Source organism: Gopherus evgoodei, chromosome 1, assembly GCF_007399415.2.
Source record: "Gopherus evgoodei ecotype Sinaloan lineage chromosome 1, rGopEvg1_v1.p, whole genome shotgun sequence".
NCBI classification, from domain to species: domain Eukaryota; kingdom Metazoa; phylum Chordata; order Testudines; family Testudinidae; genus Gopherus; species Gopherus evgoodei.
In genome coordinates, this window is record NC_044322.1 from 286,455,548 (window position 1) to 286,476,065 (window position 20,518).

General features: G+C 38.7%; 1 protein-coding gene across 4 annotated transcripts in view; it reads left to right on the forward strand.

Moving 5' to 3' along the window:
• The first annotated feature begins 303 nt into the window (after positions 1-303).
• C1H12orf50 (chromosome 1 C12orf50 homolog) overlaps positions 304-20,518 on the forward strand; it is a 32,496-nt gene continuing 12,281 nt past the window's right edge. Inside the window, exons 1-12 of one of the 4 annotated variants that reach the window (XM_030548593.1) lie at positions 304-417; positions 853-1,016; positions 3,390-3,509; positions 4,548-4,671; positions 10,427-10,585; positions 12,012-12,089; positions 12,179-12,292; positions 14,092-14,199; positions 15,524-15,634; positions 16,842-16,949; positions 18,496-18,603; positions 18,918-19,121. In XM_030548593.1, coding sequence (XP_030404453.1) covers positions 3,498-3,509; positions 4,548-4,671; positions 10,427-10,585; positions 12,012-12,089; positions 12,179-12,292; positions 14,092-14,199; positions 15,524-15,634; positions 16,842-16,949; positions 18,496-18,603; positions 18,918-19,121 — 1,126 coding nt within the window. In that variant the 5' untranslated portion in view covers positions 304-417; positions 853-1,016; positions 3,390-3,497. Of the gene's footprint in view, positions 418-852; positions 1,017-3,389; positions 3,510-4,547; positions 4,672-10,426; positions 10,586-12,011; positions 12,090-12,175; positions 12,293-14,091; positions 14,200-15,523; positions 15,635-16,841; positions 16,950-18,495; positions 18,604-18,917; positions 19,122-20,518 lie in introns of all 4 variants that reach the window. The other 3 variants (XM_030548595.1, XM_030548594.1, XM_030548596.1) reach the window with 3 other exon arrangements.

Sequence of the window (20,518 nt, forward strand, 5' to 3'; positions counted from 1 at the left end):
CTAGAGCCTGGGCTCCACCCCAAGTCCAGGTTTCTACACAGTAATTCAACAGCCCTTTAGTCTGAGCCTTACAAGCCCAAATCTACTGGCATGGGAGATGGGGGTCCGTTAGCACCCCTGCAGTCACTGGCCAAACAACAATCTGTAACCCACTAACTCCCTCTCCTTTTTCCTATGACTGCAGCCGTGTTAATGGGCCACTCTGCCTTCAATGGTCCCTTACAATAACTACTTATGTTAAATAATCTGTTCCACCTTGCATTTTGCAACTTGCAAGCTCTGTGTGGCTCAAAAACTTGTCTCTCTCACCCACTGAAGTTGGTCCAATAAAATATATTACCTCACCCAACTTGTCTCTCTAATATCCTGAGGTCCATACGGCTACAAACTATACATGTTCCTGCATCAAACAGTTATGTGAGTATTCTATATCAGGGATCAGCAACCTTTCAGAAGTGGTGGGCAGAGTCTTCATTTATTCACTCTAATTTAAAGTTTCGCTTTAAGTAAGACATTTTAACGTTTTTTGGGTCTCTTTCTATAAGTCCATAACGTATAACTAAACTCTTGTTGTATGTAAGGTAAATAAGGTTTTTAAGATGTTTAAGAAGCTTCATTTAAAATTAAATTAAAATGCAGAGCCCTCCGGTCTGGTGGCCAGGACCTGGGCGGTGTGAGTGCCATTGAAAATCAGCTTGCGTGCCGCCTTTGGCACATGTGACGTAGGTTGCCTGCCCCTGTTCTGTATTCTCTAACTCATGTGAATTATGTTTCAATCTGTTTTGAATCCAAGAAACATTAGGATAATAGACTACTTAGAACAACTTCATTTTTTTCTATTTTACTCAACAGCAATGAAAATAAGTGAGCAGTCCCAGTCTAAATGGTCATGTGATGTCATTTGTGATGATGTCATAAGAACTAAAGTAACAATGAGAGAAATTCTGGAAGTTTGAATTTGTGCACTGACTAGCAACCACTTTCAATGTTTCATCACTTTGGCAAACCTGGAGAAGGTACCGTCTGATTTGTAATTAGTTTAAATATAATTTCGAGATATACTATAATTGAAGGTCTGTTTTTAAAAGGAAATAGAGCTTAGATCCTGAAAACCACTGTCTTCAGAAAAAGGAGTTTTGTTTCCGTACACATTGGTAGTTCTTACCTGTACATTTATACCCTTCTTATATAAAGACAGTGGAGTAGAAGTACAAGAGGTGACAATGGCAGAAGTTGGGAATGACTGCTATTTCTATTTTTATTCCACCTGCATAAAGGTAAATATTGTAGAATTTACAGTGGTTTGCATCTTTAATTTTCCTGCTGTAAGGAGGAGTTTATAGTTTGAACTTGTTAGTCTCTAAGGTGCCACAAGTACACCTCATTCTTTTAGTCTGAACTTACGTCTCTTCTTTATATACTGATGTATATGTCACTCTGTGTGTGTCTCTAAGGTGCCACAAGTACACCTCATTCTTTTAGTCTGAACTTACGTCTCTTCTTTATATACTGATGTATATGTCACTCTGTGTGTGTCTCCATACGTGTATATTTGACACACACATAGGTCCTGATTTTGAGAGGTGATGAGGACTCACAGTTTCCATTCACCTCAGATTGATTTGTGGGTGCTCATTAGTTCTGAAAATCAAGCTCACACTCTAAAGGGGTTTAATTCATGAAAAATGTGCACTGTGTAAGGTGGACTTTTGTAAACACTACATAAAGATCACTCAACACACTTCTGTTTCATTTAAACAACATTTTTATAACCTGTGATAAATAACATTTATAAATTTGTTAGACAACAGGAACTTTGCCTGGTATTGATAGTGTGACTACCTGACTTTCCTTCATACTGCTTTTTTGAAATCACATCATTCTTGATGTTATCACCCTTTGAAGAAGTGCTTGTGAGAATGGGTCCAATACGCAAAGTCAATGGGGTGATGCAGAAGTCCATGTTAGTACATCCATTTGCAGGATTAGAACCTTAGTGAATAGGTTTTACTTTCAGTACAAATCCTTAACATATGTTACCAGTCTGGCCAGCTGCAGTGATTTTATTTAATAAAGTAGTACATTTTACAGACGGTATCCCTTGGCCCTATTATAATTAATGTATTTTATAATGCTCTGAAAAGAGGAGTAAATGGTATTAAAATTCACAGATGTTACTACCCAGAAATGGTAGAGAAATAACAGAAAGAAAATAAAATGAAATTTAACCCGGACAACTAGCTAACACAAGAGCATTTAAGTAGTATTCATCATACCACTCCATGCTCCCAAGTAGTGAAACTACATCTATAAGACTGCATGTAGTGGTGGGCACTTCAGAACCAGAAAGATATTGATCATCTGGATGGAATCAAAGGAAGAGAACAAAATGATTAAGTAGCTGGAATGTTTGATTTATGAGAGAAGATCCAGGGTCAGTCTCTTAATCTGCTAAATTTACTTTGTGCTGCATAACACCAGCTGCCCCGATATCCCTGCTGTAAGGATGAGGAAAGAGCTGTGTTACTTGATGACTGGGGCTGGCGTGGGGGGTGTGGTTGAGCTGAGCTTCTCTAAACCTGATCTCCTGCTTTCTTAAGCCCCATTATAGGCCTTACACTAGCTGTGGATGTTAGAAAATGCCCCCTGCAATTCTGACGTTGGCTGGGGCTGAGCAGCAGCCAGCTTCCTGTGACTGCCACTGCTCACTACCTCTGAGCATAGCTGTTATGTAGTGGAGAATAGGGTACTGAAAGAATAACATCTATGTAGTTTGCTTAGTGATTACTACGGGAGACTTATGTTAACATTTGCTAATATCTGAGAGCGGTATAAACAACAAGGAGGGTGAGGAATTGCTTAGGGTGATCCAGGGATATAAATAGGAGTAAAGGGATAGAGCTGGGAAAGACAAATTTAGTTCAAATATCAGGAAAATAGTAATACCCCAGTAGACTGTGGAATAGTCTCCCAAGTTCGTAAGTAATGGGAGCCCCATATCTTCAGGTATTTTAACTAAATTGGACAAAGCAATTATGGCATAATTCATGTGACAGTAACAGGACATTATTTTCCCCCATTTACACTAGCATAAATCAGTAGCAGTTCCATTGAGCCCAATGGCCTTTTCTCCCTCAACCACACAGGTGTAACTCCCATTGGCTTGGAATTTTTACCTGTGAGGCAGAATTGGGCATAGTGGAGCTACCCTAGCATCTGTGAATCGGGTCCTAATTTTTTTCTGTTGCTTGCAGGTCTGTTGTCTCAGCAATAATACTGTGCTATACAGACTAGTGCATTGTCCACTTCCTCATTAATAAAGAAGATATAAACCAACTACTGATGAATCTAACATGATACAACTTTGACTTGCCTTTTTTCTGTGTTAGGGTTCCAAGTGCCGATTCCGTCACTGTGAAAAAGCCCTTGGCAGTGAGATTGTATGCTCGTTATGGAGAGAGGGAAGATGTTCACATCAGCTTTGCCGTTTTAGACATATGGAAATACAGGTAGATAAGTTTCTTGAAGTACACTCATTCTTAAAGCAAAACTGACCCTCTCTTCTTTTAAACTTCACATCTGACACCCAAGTTCATATTCAAATATGAAGACCTTGTGGCACCCAGATACAAGCTTTTTGCCCCCCACCCCCTAAGTCCGTGGCTAGCATGCACTACAAGCTTTAAAACTTGTATTGATTCAAAGTCAGTCACTGGATATTAATTGCTTTTCTGATTTTCCTTTCATAATAATAATTAATAATATGCTTTTTATAATAAAATAATAAAAATGTAATACTTTGGACTTATACAGCAGATTTTATCCAAGGATCTCAAAGCATATTACAAGCATGAATGTATTTAGTTTCACAACATGCCTGTGAGGTAGGCATTATTACCCTATTTTACAAATAAGGAAACCAAGTGCTTGTCTAGATGAACAGTTAGTGCACAGTGAGTGCGGGAATAAGTCTACCTCATATTAGTGTGATGCACGCTAACTACCCATGTGGACTCACCACAAACTAAAAGTTCTCTAGTTCACTTTTTTCTGTTCCCATTTCAAAGCAGAGTAGATCAAAGCACATTATGCAACTTTTAATGTTTGGTAGCAGGGTCCACATGTACAGTTAGTGTGCTGCACACTAATGTTAGATAGATTTACACCTCAGCTTGCTGCACACTAACTGTTCAAATAGACAAGCCCTGAGACACAAAAATTAAGTGAATTTGGGGTATTAGAAAATTAATGTTTTTCTCTAAACATCTCAGAAAGTCTGTAGCAGAGCCAGGAGTAGAATCCATTACCTTGATTCTGGTCCGACACCATTATAATTCCATTGATCTCAGTGAAGAAATTCCTAATTTACACTGTTGTAAAAGATCAGAATCAGGCCTCATGTATCCTAGTCCTATGCCTTCACAACAATACCATATTTCTTCTTTTTTAACTGATATATGGTACTAATCAGTGTTCCATCCATTATTTTTTGTTGTTTGGTATAATCATCATATCTAAAAACTGTACCTTTTTTATTTTTCCCGTAGCAAAAATACACCAGAATCTCGTGTTTCTGGGAAACACAGCCTTTAGGCTGTGTGAGGATCAGTTGTGTCTTCCATCATAGCAAACCTCGTAATATAAATGGACTTTTTTTGCCACCTAGTAGCAGTGAGTAAAACTATTTTCTCAATAATTTGCACATTGAAATAGGTATGCTAAAAATATATTGGCTGCTTCTAGTGTTGTTATAAACCTTTTAGGTGAAGAACGACAGCATTGCAGATTGGGTGGAATATGATCTGAAGTCAAGGTTAGTAAAGGACTTAATGATTATGTTTGACTAGGGTTCCCCTAGGAATTTCTTTGGCCATTGTGTTAAGAATGTCTGTAGGTAACAGTTACATCAAAGCTGATGTACTGAATAGTAACTCAAATTTTAATCCATTTGTCTCACAAGTGAAAAATTATACACTGTAACATTTTAACGCTGTGTGTATCCTTGATGTGCTGAATGACAATCATGTGAGGCAGTGATTTGTGTATAAGCAGTCAAATCTAGTTTGAAGAGTTTGTGTTATAGGAAATCCCTGTATTTTTTACTACCTCTGGAAAGCTTTAGGCCTTGCTAACACCCACTCACCCACTTCCAAATACGTAATGGCCTCTTCACTGACAGTGAAGTGTCTTCAGGGCTTCACTCAAACACAGGAGCTGAATGTTAAAGCAGTGCAGTACTTCACAGCATATAGTATTCATTTGGGGTCATTTATGCATTCAGAATTTCAGAAGAATGTATACTGTACATTACTGCATGGCCATGATTCATTGGTTAATCATACATCACTATCCTTTTCAATTTTCCCCCACTCCCTTACGTACATACAAATCAAGTAAGCCTTCTAAAACAACATTTGAAATAATCTATTCCATCTGTGGAAATGATCTACTGATCTCAATATAGAAAGAAATAATCAATTTTTTTCTCCTCTCCTGGCAACTGCTGGCTGTTTTGCTCACATTCCTGATACAAATGATCTAATTTATACATCTGAAGAGGGTGAGGGTATGTAAGTATTTCTCACATATAAGTTCAAAGCAGGTAACCAGCCAAATGTCAATATAAAAATAAGAACTCATCTTCCTGCATCGGTTTCACAGCATCTCTTGGCATTTGGGAGACCACTGTGTTTTCAAAGTGGGGTTCTGGCTGAGTGGAAAACTTTTTATTTTAAGATTCCATTCAGTAATGGAGCAAGTAATTAGATGTTGATTAAATGGTTAGCTTTGCCAAATGAGAATGTTTCTGAGACAACTGCCTCATAGTTTCAGTGAACCAGAGAGAATCTATGCAAGCCTTTTCCTGGTGTAAAACACAGCATTCACAGTGACCACAACATGGTGTATGCTACTCCAGAAATTAAAATACAATGAACAAATGAAATGAGAGAGAATTGATTTCTGCCCTTGCGAATACAGGCTAGCTAAGTAAAGATAAATTTTAGATTCCATCAATTGCCTTCAATTATTAAACAGCTGAGGTGGGGAAGAGAGTTAGTGCATAGAAACTGTGGTGATGAAAATCTCAAAATGAAGGACAGATTAGATTTAGCAGATAAGAATGGCAATAAAATGTTCACAAAAACCAACACCTACAAACATTTACTTTTTCATATTTTGGTTTACTCAGAATGTTTACTATTTTTTTATTGTTTTTACTATTCATAAAATAATGAAAAAGTTTAGAAACCTAGGCAATATTTTAAAAGAAAAAGGTTCTTTGCTGGGTGTGATGTCACCAGCAGTCTATGATGGGACATCACACCAAGTCAGGGAAATTTTAAATGTCATATGTATGAAATGGCCCTCATTTGGAGACAGTTAAAAAAATAATTTCTAATGTTGCATCATGTGTTCAAGTCACTTTCAAGTGTTTTACCCCCTTAATTGACTTCAATTAAGTCTTTCAGGCTGGGCACGTGGGGATGGGGTTAGGGAGAGAATATGTGAAGCAAATACTTCTTAATTATGATTTCTCTTTTACTCTCTGATTTCCAGAAATCCAGACTATTTCTGGAAAAATGGCTAGTACTTTTTCAACCCTTCCTAAAGCAAAATGAAGTTTTGCCTGAGTTAGGTCTTCAGGATTGGGATCACCATGTATGCACATCCAGACTTTGAAGCCAAAGCTACTGCATATGATATTCTTAAAGAATACAAGGTTGTATATTGTGGAATAAGTTGTTTCAGTGTCCCTCTTATGGATCTGTAAACCAAGAAAAGTGACTGTAGCCTTAAGGCAAAATATTGAAGACCAACTTAAGTTCATAGAATGGAATAGTGTCAGTGAATGTGTCACTGGCCCTACTGACTGAGGTCAACATTTGGATCAATATGGATGCTAAATATATTGGGCTCATGCTGAAGTCAGTGGAATAATAACTTCAGTGGGAGTGTTATGTAGCCCTTAAACAATACATGTCTGATGAATTTTCAGTTCATATTTGACTCATGTATGACTCTAGACTTTTATAAACTACTTTAATATGCATATTAAACACATTAATATATACTAATTTGCAAAAAAAATTACAACTTAATATTTTCTCAATAATTTAGATCATTACTGATCATTATAGTGGTGTCACATTAACATGGACTATCATGTGGCCTATTTCCAAGCATAGTGATGGGACAGGCATTGACAAAAGGCTTCAGTTTTGTTCCAGAAGAATAGGAACAAAGAAAATGTAGCCTAATGGGGGGAGTTCTTTTCTGTCCGTGAGACAAATCTAACTTAAGCTGAGTGCAGACTTTGCCAGAGCTGTCTATTTCATGGGAGTGTGTCCAGTGCGTACTGTACATGATGACACATGTGCAAGCCAAACACATTATGGTGCACTGAGCAACCCATGAAAGACTTAGCAAAGGAAGCTCTGTTTTTAGAATAACAATTGAAAAAGCATACCAAATTATGGATGAGAGTGCAGCTTGGAAGAGCTATTAGAAAGTATAATTTCTAAACTCACAGATGATCCACAGCTGGATGCACATGGTGTCATTAAATAGGAAGCTTTGTTCAATGGTGGAGTAGGATTTCCTCTTACCAACAGTGCTTCCGGATGTCTTTGGGAGAGCAGGTCATTAAATATTACAAACAAATCCAGGGCTTGGCATCCACACTGCATATTGACCCTAAGTTTAGAATTTTTGACCTGGGCTGCAAATCGTGGGCTCCACACTGCAATACTCAGTCCCGAGTCAAACCACTGTTTCTCAGGCATCCTAGTGCCCTCCGCAGCTGTAGCCACTCCAGCCCCTGGTTAGTGTTGCAGTGAGGGAAAAGTTCACTGTCCACCTCACACGTTACAGGAAGTTGTCGCAGTCTGCCAAGTTAGCAATAGATCTTGCCAAGCCTGTTTCAGAAAACAGGCAAAGCATCCATGAGATGCTGGTGAATGTTCTGTAGGTGGTTTCTGACCTACTAAAGGTGCCTGATGGAAGAGGAGGATGATACAAACATCGAAGAATCAAACTGGCTGATGCTGCTCACAACTCTTGCTGTAGCTGGTGATTCCCCCCATGTAGACCAGAGCTTCTGAAGCAGTAGCCCAAGCACAGACTGGTATGATCACCTCGTCATGCAGACCTGGGATGACCAGTAGTGGGTCCAGAACTTTTGCATGAAGAAAGCTACATTTCTGGAATTTTTTGAGCAGCTCACACCTACACTCCAGCATAAAGACACGCATGAGGGCAGCCATACTGGTCCAGAAGTGGGCTGCTATAATAGTCTGCAACCTGATTACCACAGGCTGCTACAAGTCTGTTGCTAACCAGTTCAGCATTGAAAAGTCAACCATGTGTAAAGCAGTCACAGAGGTTTCAGGGACAGTCAGGCATGTGATTTACCCAGAGGTGGTGGGCATAAACAAATATCCCTTAAGTAATTACTGGTTTTAAGAGAATGGGATTTCCACACTGTGCCAGGGCCATTGATGGGACTCATGTGCCCACAGTTTGACCTCCTCAAGGAGTACATGAGTGCATAAACTGCAAAGGGTTCTACTCCATTATTATGCAGGCCCTAGTGGACCACAAAGGCTGATTTATGGACACCAGTGTGGGCTGCACTGGAAAAATTCGTGATGCCAGGGTTTTCCGCTGATCGGGAATCTACATTCATGGACAGGTTGGGACATTATTCCCACCAAATGACATTGTCATAAATGGAGTTACTATCCCCACTGTTATTTTAGAGTATCCAGTGTAACCCCTTTTTCTTTTGCTTATGAAACCATATCATGATAAGAGTCCCTAGCAAAAGAAGGTTTAGTTACACTCTGAATATCTGTGGAATGGTGGTTGAATGTGCATTTAGCAGATTGAAATCCCACTGGTGCTGTTTACAGACACTTTAGGATTCCAGCATCATCAATGCTGTCTGTATTACTGTGGCTTGCTGTGTTCTTCACAATCCCCCATTAGCAGATACATACTGCTGCCTGGAGCTTGCAATATATTTTGCATTGGGTAATAATCTGGAAATCCTTCCCATAAACTGGAAATCATTCCCACCCCTATATTAATAATAACAAACATGGATCCAGAAACTTACCAGGCTTCTTCCTCTTGTGTTTCTGATGCCGGTTCCATGGTAGACAGCTCTTCCAGAGAAGCATCAAAAAGTTCTTCGGAGTAGGGACCCAGAATGTGCTACAGCTGCTCTGGGAGACTGGTCTGGGTACAAAAGTCTCTTGGGCAGCTTCAGCCAGCACTTGCTGGTTCCCTTTTAATCCTATACTGTATTCAGGGGTGAGAAGGTTCCCCTCCTGACTGACCATAAAGCACTGATGGCTCAGTGCTCAGCACAGTACCCACCACCTGGTCAAACTCCTTGTAAAATTGGCAGGATGACCGGGAGTTCCCAGAGATCCAGTTCTCATCCCTAGCTTTCCGGGAGTTGGTCTTGAACTGCTTAATCTGCTCCCTGCACTGGTCCCTGGTCCAGTGAATCCCCAGCACTGCCAGCTTCTTCACTATTAGCTGGTATACATGCTCATTCTTGGAATTCTTGCGAAAGTTGAGCTGTTTGCTCACATTGCACCAGAGATTAAGCAAAATGCGGTGGTGCTCCCATGACCAGCTAGCAGCACACTTGGAAAAAGACTTCTTGATGGCGGTGACCATTACAAATGCAGAAGATGGCTCACTCTTCTTGCAGCTCAGTGGGCAGAATAAAATGGAAGGGTTAAATGCTGAGCAGTTGCATTTGAACCAAGAGGGTTGTATTTGAACCAGGAGTCGATTGGCCAGTCTTGGGATAGGAAAGACAAAGGACACTGTCCATGGGGTTATGAGATGGAGTTGGTGGACTCTTAGGACTTGAATCTGGGGGGCCTGGGCCTGAGCTGCATCCACAATGCAAAACAATGGAGTTTGGGCCAAAGCCTCTGTTGGACTCAGGCTTGAATCATCCATTCCTGTGGGATCCTGGGGTTTGGATAGAGTTAGACAGAATTGTGTGCAGATGAAGGGAGATTTGGGCCTGAGCCAGAGCCCAGGCAGTGTAGACATGCCCCTAAAAAGGGACAGGAGTTGGCAAAGTTATTTATATCTCCCCATACACACACCAGCCAGAAGAGATAGCCAGCCACTGTATGCTATTTCCTACTCAGGGCTGGTGCAATGATGTGTTATCCTTGCATGCTGAAAATCTCTGGGAGGCACTGTGTGTCGCTGAGTCACTATGTCTCCCCATGTTCCTTCTGCTGTGGAGACACATTTCTGCCAACCTCCTTCCCAGTACAGTGCCTAAAAGACACAGTTTGGATTATGATTTCAAATGTATAACAAACTGATCAGAACCTGATGTTGGTGTTTCAGAGCCTTATTAACAGACTGAACTTCATGTACTTTCCTATAGATGCCACACTCCAAAAGGAAGTTCAAGAAGGAACTCTGCATCCTGCCCACACTCAAGAACCCCTAAAAGGTCAAGAAAGCGTTTTAAGACCCATTCATCCTCCACTGATCATAAACATCAGCCTGGAGGAGGAAGAGGATGAGGAAGAAGAGGAGAACTGTAAATATGATTATTTTCTGAAATCTGAAACTAAAATGGATTTTCTCAAATAATTTGCAAAATGGTTGCCAACAGATTTTTGGCTGTTTTCAACAATCATGCCATTTTTGAGGAAAGAAGTCAAATATTTGGGAATAACCTTGTTACAACTTATTTTATAATTATCTTTATTTTATTGTACAGAACACAGTAAATGTAGACTCTCATCAATAAACTTTCAAAATATCTAATATCTATTTTTTTTCTTACTGATATAATTCAAATACTATTTTTCCTTAATTAGAAATGGATTCAAGTGCCACAATTCACATGGCATTGAAATACAACAATTCAGATACAGATACAGACTTCCTCAAAGTTCAGGGATGTTCAGACTTATTTGGCTCCATCTGTAATTTAAATGACCATTTTACTCATTGAAAAGGTTTTTTGATTTCTCCCAAAACTCTTAGATTTATCACTGTATAGGTTTGATCAGGATGCTAATTTCATTTTGTGCTTTAGCTTTAACAAGAAACATGTTAGCTGTTGCTAGGTGGCATTTAGTTGAGAATGTAAAGTATCTGCAGCAATTCAGAGATGATGTAATTTTTATGCCAAACAAGAAGATTTAGAGTTCTATCTAGCCTAAAATCATTTCCATGCTTGCTGTTCTACAAACCTCATGGACTACACCTGCCCCTGAAATTACCCCTATTCTTAGTGTGTACTTATCTTTCTGAAGAGGCTGCTTGCATATAGTTGCATACCTAGGGCTAGGATCATAGCCACAGGGCTTGTCTACGTAAGAGAGTTGCACCACTGTAATTTAAATCAGTTTTATTTCTCACCCCTATGTAGACAGTCTTATTTTGGTTGAGCTACTGAACTAAATCACTCTTAAACTGAAATAAGAGTGTCCACACATGGGTTTGCACTCAGCTGCCTAAATTGGATCACAAACAAATAGTTAATTATTTCTGTGCAGCTTCCTTGTGAAGACAAGGTTTTAGCCAAGTGTTTTATAAATGTGCAAAATATGCTCAGTGCGTCCCCAGATAGCCTATCAGAGAACAGGTCATTCAATAGTATTTAGTTGCCTACTCAGGATCACTTCCTTTTATGCGTGATTGTATGGTTGTTTTGAGAGGACTGAAGAAAGGCTTTTGAATTATTTTTAATTTAATCAACGTCTCAAATAAACACCAGTAATGGTAAACCTTTTGACTTTCATTGTAAGACAATATTGGTCATAAAAGTATCTGTCAATAAGCAATAATTTTTCTGTCCGGAAAGCAGAGGGCTGGGATTCACTGGCAATAGGAAAGGGGAAAAAAAGTTACTTAATTTTATAATGAAATTGTTTATATTTAAGAATAGTGCATTAACAAATCCTGAGGTGTCTGTACTTAGGTATAGTTTTCGCTTTTAAAAATATTTCCTACAGATGCCTCTTATTTATTGACAAAGACTCCGGCAGACATTGAGGAAGAAAAAGCAATAAAGGAGATGTGTTATAAATCTGGTAAATATCTAATTATTGATTATTTTAAAAATATTAATATAATCAATAAGTAAAGACAATTTTTTCTTTCTTTTGGGGGGCATGAGTAGGAGAATATTACAGAATTCAGACTCCTCAGGAGAACCAGTCAACAAAAATCATGTCTTCAACACTGGATAATGAGCTATTGAAAACCATGGAAACTGGCAGAGACTTACAGGAAGGTAAGTACTTGAGTGGTAATGCTTTTCACTTCAAGGATAATATTTATATACAGTATATGTAATTAGACAGAAAGACACTATCAGGTAGTTTAGATCCAAATATTAGGTTTTGCAAACTTAGAAAAAAAAGAATTATACAAAATAAAAGCAATAGAAATATTTTTGTGACCTTTTTAATTAAATGGAAACAGCATAGACATGGTGATGATGAGGATGGGACACCTGCATTGACTATAGCATAATGAAATAAGGCCAGGTCAATTGAGTAGAACCAAGGTTAACATCTTGTACTTTCCTGAACTCCATGGCATGCATCTCTGCTACAATTTGTCTTCTAATATCTTTTGAAATAAGGTTACAATCTCTTTTTTTATTGGGCCTGCTACAGTACATCTGAGCTCCAGGGGATATGAATTAATGAACATTTATTCCACTCAAGATTTTAAAGAATTTTTCTTTTTCCCCATTAGCCAGGTGGTATGCCTGCAAAAATCAATGTTAGCTTTTGTTATTATAATAGGTGATAGTATTGCTGCTTCTTAACAGAGTGATTTATGCTCTGAACATTCCCAGACATTAATGTAATTAGTGGGTTGGCCATTAAAGTATTTGAGAAAGAAGTGAGATGTTAGCATTAGTAGCACATATATCATTGACATAAACTTGTTTATAACAAAATAGAAAACTTCATGGATAACCATCTGAATCTACAGTTACATAAAAAGAAAATTGAAGCAGGAAGATAGTGAACAATAATGAAGAACTGCAGAGTGAAAGAGAGTATATTATTTTGGTTCAGACAGAGATAATCTGAGATAATATTAGTTGGTAAAAATATGATCTTTTTGGACCTCTGTTTTTTACCAGTTTAACCTTTTTAATAAGCGTGAAGAGAGAGAAAAATAGTTTCTCTGCACAATATGCTGCGAATTCTGTCTTGAGAGTATAGGTATTTTCATTAAAGTACTTTTGAGGAGGTATTTCTAATGGGTATTCAAGAGCTTAGATATCACAGTGATAGGCCCTTAGAAATGCCATAGGTTATATTCATAAACATCAGTCGTGATCTGAGTAGCTATAATATTAACCCCTTTGCACCTCTCCTATAGCCTGTGTGTGGTGGCAGTTCACAGGAATCGTGTAATGTGTATTTCATGTACTTACAGTGCATAAGTTACATTACCCAGCATCCAAATGACTTCATTAAAGTGGAAAGGAGAACATTTAAGGAGAGGTTAAGGAAATATATTCTAAACCAATGATTAAGTCATAGAGAGTGGTGTGGGAGGAGAGTGACATAATCTTCGAAAAGGAAGGTTTATAATTGCACAGAGCAGTCAGTTATGAATATCACAATGTCTCACTATACTTCTTGGGATGCAGTCAGGGTCTGTTCACTTTTATGATATTTGTTAGTAAAAGCAAGACTAACTTGGACCCATAATCTGATCTCATTGGGTATGTCTACACTGCATCTGGGAGTGAGCCACCCAGCTTGGGTCCACAGACTTGTGTTAGTGTGGGCTCATGTTAGCATTCTAAACATAGCTATGTAGACAGTGCTTCAGAGCCCAAGCTCCAGCATCAGTTACAATGTCTACACAGCTATTTTTAAAGCTCTAACACGAGCCCATCTACCACACATCTGTGGACCAGGACTGGGAGGCCTGCTCCCAAAGGCAGTGTAGAAATGCCCACTGAGGCCCCAGAAACCCTAGGCAGATCTTTCCCGTTAAGACCTGTGCAAAACAAAAGTCAGGGAATTTATTAAAGCATACTGCCCATATCCCCCACCACAGGATCCCACCTCCCTGGGTCTGGCTGTGAAGTGTCTGTGGAATATGAACTTTGTGGATTTGACAGGAGGCTGGAGCAGTTGCATCCTATAAGGATACTTCCTTTCGTAGGTCTGAATTTTGACCAAATCTGCTGATGAATAAAAATGTGCTGGTGATCTGTCATTGTTTGAAGAAAGAAATAATACAAGTAGAATTAAATTAATTATGCTGAAGTGAAGTAGCTAATCATTTGCAGTACAGTAACTCCTCACTTAACGTTGTAGTTATGTTCCTGAAAAATGCAACTTTAAGTGAAACAATTTTAAACAAATCCAATTTTCCCATAAAATTTAATGTAAATGTGGGGGGTTAGGTTCCAAGGAAATTTTTTGGGGGCAGACAAAAGGCATTATATACTGTACAGTACTCTATTGTACTGTGGTTGGGAAGTGCCCCTGGCTTACCCCACACAGGCACGGCCCGCTGCAGGCAAGGACACTAGGAAGCACCTTTGCAGCAGCAGCAGCAGCGGCAGCTTCCCTGGAGAAGAACAGGCTTGGTCTCTGCCAGGAATGCTCCAGGCCCGCCTCTTCCAGCTGTTTGGCAGTGCTTAGGACTTTCTGGGAGGGAGGAGGAGGAGCTGAGATGCAGCACCTCCCCGCTCCTGCCCCTCCCTCCCAGAAACTCCTAAACACTAAGTACTGGGGGTGGGGGAGCAGAAAAGCCCCAATCCTCCCTCTCCCTCCGAGAAAATCCTAAGCGCCACTAAACAGCTGTTTGGCAGTGCTTAGGACTTTCTGGGAGGGAGGAGGAGGAGCGGAGATGCAGCACTTCCCTGTTCCTGCCCCACCCTCCCAGAAATTCCTAAGCTGTTTGGTGGTGGGGGAAGTGCTGGGAGGGAGGGTGAGGTGGCGGAGATGCAGTACTTGTGCAATGCTCCCTTGTAAAGTTTCTGCTTTTCTACAGAATCTTACAGGCAGGCAGCCAAACGATGTTATAAGGGAGCATTGCACAACTTTAAACGAGCATGTTCCCTAAATTGAGCAGGGACGTAACATTGAAACAACGTTAAGAGGGACAACATTAAATAAGGAGTTACTGTACAATTAAATGTATTTGATATATGTGCAATAAACATGGTTTGCTCAGATATCAATTCAAAAGTTTTAGTACATTGTATTTTTGGAATACCTTTGTCAGAGATAGGGGTTTACCCTCAACTTTATATTCTGAGATTTAATTCTATTAATCCTTTAAGCATTCATGGAACTTTTGCTCATAATTCAGAAATGCTCGCAGTTGTGTCTATCCATAAAATCAGTCAGTGTGCAAAAATGTCCATGTTGCACAGTGCTATCCATAACTTCGTTTACTCTCCCAAGCTCATTCATCTATCACAAATGCACTGACTCCACGTAACTAAGCCAAAAAAATCCCTATGCTTTCTTTCCAGGTGATGGTGTTACAGTTCCAACAAAGTTTAATATTATAGAAAGACAAGGAGAGGTAACAGCATCATTAGATGGTAACACCATGGCTGATCTTGGAGCCTTTGAAAATGGAGGTAATTACTTTAAAATATGTGTTCTCATTATCTAATATCCTTTGGTATATAAAATGATTTCCAAATATACCTTTCATGGAATTTATTTCTGTATTTTCTGTAAAGTCTTTTTATTTCAGTGCTGTTAATAAAAAAAATTACTGTTGTATTTGAATTCCACCCATCTCAGTAACATAGTGAAAAAATATTTTCAGTCTGGTGACTCCACTTAATTGGATTTTAATTTAATCTTGAAAAAGAGATTGTTTCTTAGAGCTATGCTGGCTGCAAAGAAGCTCACACAGCATCAGCTTAGACAAGCATGACAGTCAGATATAACAGGAGTATACTAAACTTTCAGAAATTGGTGTATTTGAGAGAATATCGTTAGTAAAGCTGAACAGACTATGTTTTTGACAGTCACATGGGAAAGTATCTAGGCCCCAATTCTGCAAGCTGTTCCATGTGGGCAGATCCTTGTGCCCATTTTCAGTTGAATTCTGTGCAGCCATAGGAGTCTGCTTAGAGATCTCAGTACAGGATCAGGATTTCAGTCATTAAGAATCAACCTGGATACCGCAAGCATTTATGTTTACCTAGCACTGGCTATCTTCTTTTCTTTTGAAACCCCATCTTCTCCAGTTTAATAATTTCCCATGTGGTACTGTGTCAAATGCTTTACTGAAGTCCAGATAGATTAGTTTTGCTGCATTTTTCTTGCAAAAAAAATCAGTGATCTTATCAGAAAGATATCAGATGCAAGTAATAATAGAGTTTTTGGTAGCATTTTATAAATTGTATCACTTTCCTGAGTCCTGTATGTATTATAAGCAATGTATGTGTTTGTTTTTATGTTTTATATCTTATTGCCTGTTGTCCTAGTGCTTTGTATTTGATTAATCAAGAGTTAATTCAGAGGGAGAATTAATTATGGAAACATACGTTCATACTGAGAAGTATGAATTAAAACAATATTAAATATATTTTTCATTATTCTGACTTTTATAAAGACATTTTTACATAACTGCTTTCTATTTGTTTTTCATGTTTATGTTCTTACTATTTTATGTGAATTTAACCAAAAACTAACACAAATTAAATGATAAAAAAGAATAAAGTGAAAAGGTTGCAGTCTGCATTTTAAACACAGTACAATCAATTTTATCTTAAAATGAGGACATACCATGTCTCTATTTATAGTTTGGTGATGCATTCTAATTTTTTGCAGGAGGTGATTGTTATGTACCACAAAGGAGCATATTTGTTGGAGGGAAGCAAAGTGAAATATTAACTGGAGAAAAAGAATTAATTACGTCCAGACGTTCAGATGTGAAAGGTATGAATCATTATTTTTATGTTTTGTAATTTTGGAAAACATTATTTGCTTCCTTTGTAATTAGACTGGACACTTGAGGCAGGACCAAATGACATATGTTATATTCCACACACTTTGAGTGAATTGGTGAAGTCCCATCAACAATATGGTTTCTTTCATCATTCTAATTGATGAAAGCACTTTTATTGGGTTAGAGCAGTCTTGCTCCCAATGACTTCAGTATCACCCGTATCAGCTTGCTAATTATCTTTATCTTCCTAAAGCCCAAAGGTCTAATCCTTGGAGGCGGTGATCACTCTCAATTCCAGTGAAAGTCGATGAGAAATGGGGGCACGTAGCATCTCACAGAATCTGGATCCTAATGAATACCAGTATAAGGCCTTGATTCAGCTAAGCACTTGATTAAATCTACCTAAGAACTACTCTCTTATTTCAGATTAGGCACATGCTAAAGTACCTTTCTAAATTGGGACCCTAATTTGCACTACAGAATTCCAGAATGTTTGGAAGAACACAAAATTTCCTTATCTGAATATATTGTTTTTTATGTATAGGGTGATTGTGGGCAAATCATTTCTTGCATATTATTTTTCTGTTGTTGAAGTAAAAGATAGGAAGACAAATTCTGGCTATAAATCATAAGTAGGTTAAAAAGTAATGAAACTGCCTACATACATTGAAGTGGAAGTAATTAATTTATCCTATATTTTGGCCTGACCTGATAGGAGCAAAAGGTAGTGCTTATGCTGATCATCTGAATGTGAGAGCAGACAAAGCCCTGGATTCCTGTAGTGGAGCAGGGGACATAGGGTCATAGCTGCCATGCAATGCAGGATGTGAGATTCTGTCCTTCCCTTACTCCATCTGCTTACTCTTGATGTAGCACAGAGGGAGACCTTTCTTTCATATGTTAAGCATCATAATTACCAATGTCTCATCTAGACCAGCTGACTGACAAGGCAAGGACATATGAGGGTCAGTTATATGTAGCATAATAGCTCGTTCCATAGTTGCTATGCTGTGTTTTGGGTCAACATGCACAAAATTCTGTTGTGGGTGTAACACACTCACTTTTGTAAAGGACCTCCTGCTCAAACAAGATTACCGCAAATGTCTGTACTCCTTAAAATATATGTTGTATTGGCTCAGATTTTTTGGCTTGCATACGGACACCTTTTGAGCTAGATTTTGGGCCAGAAATATCTGTTACGTACTCTACTAACACCTAGTTTCCTAAAATAAGCTTGAGGTTTGCTGCCAAAATGTTGAGAACTTTTTTTTCTAACAGAATCAACATAACTTTTTGGAAGCATTATGATTTTGCTCTTAGGGATGATATTTACTGATATTCTTACTATAATTACTGTTTTCAGAATTGTTATTTAGCAGATAAAAGAAAGGTCTGTATCCAACAGAGAGTGTATGTAAAATGTGAGGAAATTATTCTTGTTTTAATTCACCACAACACTCTACTACTTTAATGAGGGAATTTTACTGAATAATGTGTTTTCTTAAAAAATAAATTTTTCTTATTTTTCTTCCTTAGCAACGAGTCACACTGAGCCAGTAAAGAAGCGTCACTTTAAAGGAGTGAAGAAAAAGAAATGGATTTCTGAAGAACCAAAAAACTCATTCAGCATGTTTGCAGGCAAAGGTATTTTGAGAAATCATTTGGTTAATTTGTTTTAAGTTAATATCTCCCTGTCCCTAGAAGCTCACCCCCCTTCCTAGGCATCGGAGCCTGAGCTCCAGCCCAAGCTTTGGAACTTCAAAGAGCTGTCTCCACAGCTATTTTTAGAATGCTGGTGGAAGCCCCTTGGCCTGGCAAGTGGAACCCCATTGTGGTTGGGAGACTCGCTGCAAAACATTGTGTAAATATACTCTGTGTGCCCTTCTCTCTGACATAGTATGTCAGACATTGAATAGCATCTAGCAAGTTTAGCATAATATTGTTTTTCGCCCTTGCAGCAATGCATGCTTCAAACTCAAAAGGTAAAGCAAATTGCCAACAAAATGATCAAAACAAGGATGCTGAAAATACTTGTTATGTTCCATCTCAAAGAGCCACTGGGAGAAGCATTTCCTTGAATTCTCCAGAACCTGGAAGATCAACAAACATGACCTACAGTAATGTCAGTGTTACCAAAGAATCCAAGCTGAATCCGTCTACAGGTGAGCTCCTGATTACGCAGGTTTCCTTGCCTAGAAGAGCCATATAATTGGTCAAGTACCTCAGTTATACCAGTGCAACTCCACCAAATTAGTATAACCAGCTAGACAAATTCATACTGGAAATACAGCATTAATTTTTAACCGTGAAAGTAAATAACCACTGGAACAATTTACCAAGCAACATGCTGGTTTCTCCATCACTTAGAAACAGTGAGAGTAGTTAACCATTGGAACAGTTTACCCAGGGTCATGGTGGATTCTTCATCATGGACAGTTTTAAGATTGGATTTTTTCTAAACGATCTGCTTTAGGAATTGTTTTGAGGACATTCTGTAGCCTGTGTTGTACAGGAGGTCATACTAGATGATCACAATGGTCCCTTCTGTCTTGGAGACTATGAAAAACCAAGAGCAGAATTTGACCCAATATATTGTATTAAGCAGGTCTCATTGCAACATTTACAGGTAAAAATGAAAAAATTAATGCGCTTCTGTGGAAGTTGCCAATTAAAGTCAGACAGAATTCTCTTGAGCAACAGTTCTGCCATTTTTAGAGGGTGCAGCACAAATCCACCTCCATGTCCAGTCAGCTCTGCTGTCTCAAGGAAAGAGATTAGTCCATGGCCTCACTCTCATCCTCACCATTTTCAACAGATAGTGGCCATTGGAGCACTGGCAGTGAAGTGCAGTCCACAACTGTAGTCCTCAAAAGGATTTTGACCAGTTCCTGAACAGGTACACAGGAGAGAGAGGACCTGTCACCTGTGTGAACCCATCCACAGATTGATCAGAATCTAGTTTTGTCCAAGAATCGAGTATTGAATTTTACTTGGTGTACTATATTCTGGGATCAACTTACTAGATGACTCTGCTGTACCTTTCTTTTTCCATTAGTGATATGACCCAGAGACATAAATCTGTCTCTTGAGAACTTTGTCATTCAGTGTGGCATCTTCTTGAAGCTTTTTCTTGAGCATTTTATCATAGTTTGATCAGATCTCTCCTTCTGTCCTTCATATGGCATGTAAAGAGATTTAAAATTAAGGTTCCCTAAGGTGTATTAGGTTAGAGTTTATTGAGGGAGTTGGATTTGTTGGAATTCTTAGCTAGTCACATGTTCTGTAGAATTTTATTCTGCTCAGCCAGGCTAAGGTCTGGGCAGCAGAAGTCATTTTATGTCATGTATTACAGATTACTTCCTATGGTGTGAACTTTGACTTCATTTTGTTAAATCCTCAAAGATGTACATTTATTCAGTGGTTTGGGAATTATGATTATCTCAGAGCATTTGTTTTCTGCTGTGGTTGTTAGTCAAGCATTTCTGTTCTAGCTCATTCCTGCTGCTCTTTCTGTTCATGGAAAGGAAATTTAAGCTATTCGATAGATAGGACAAAGGGG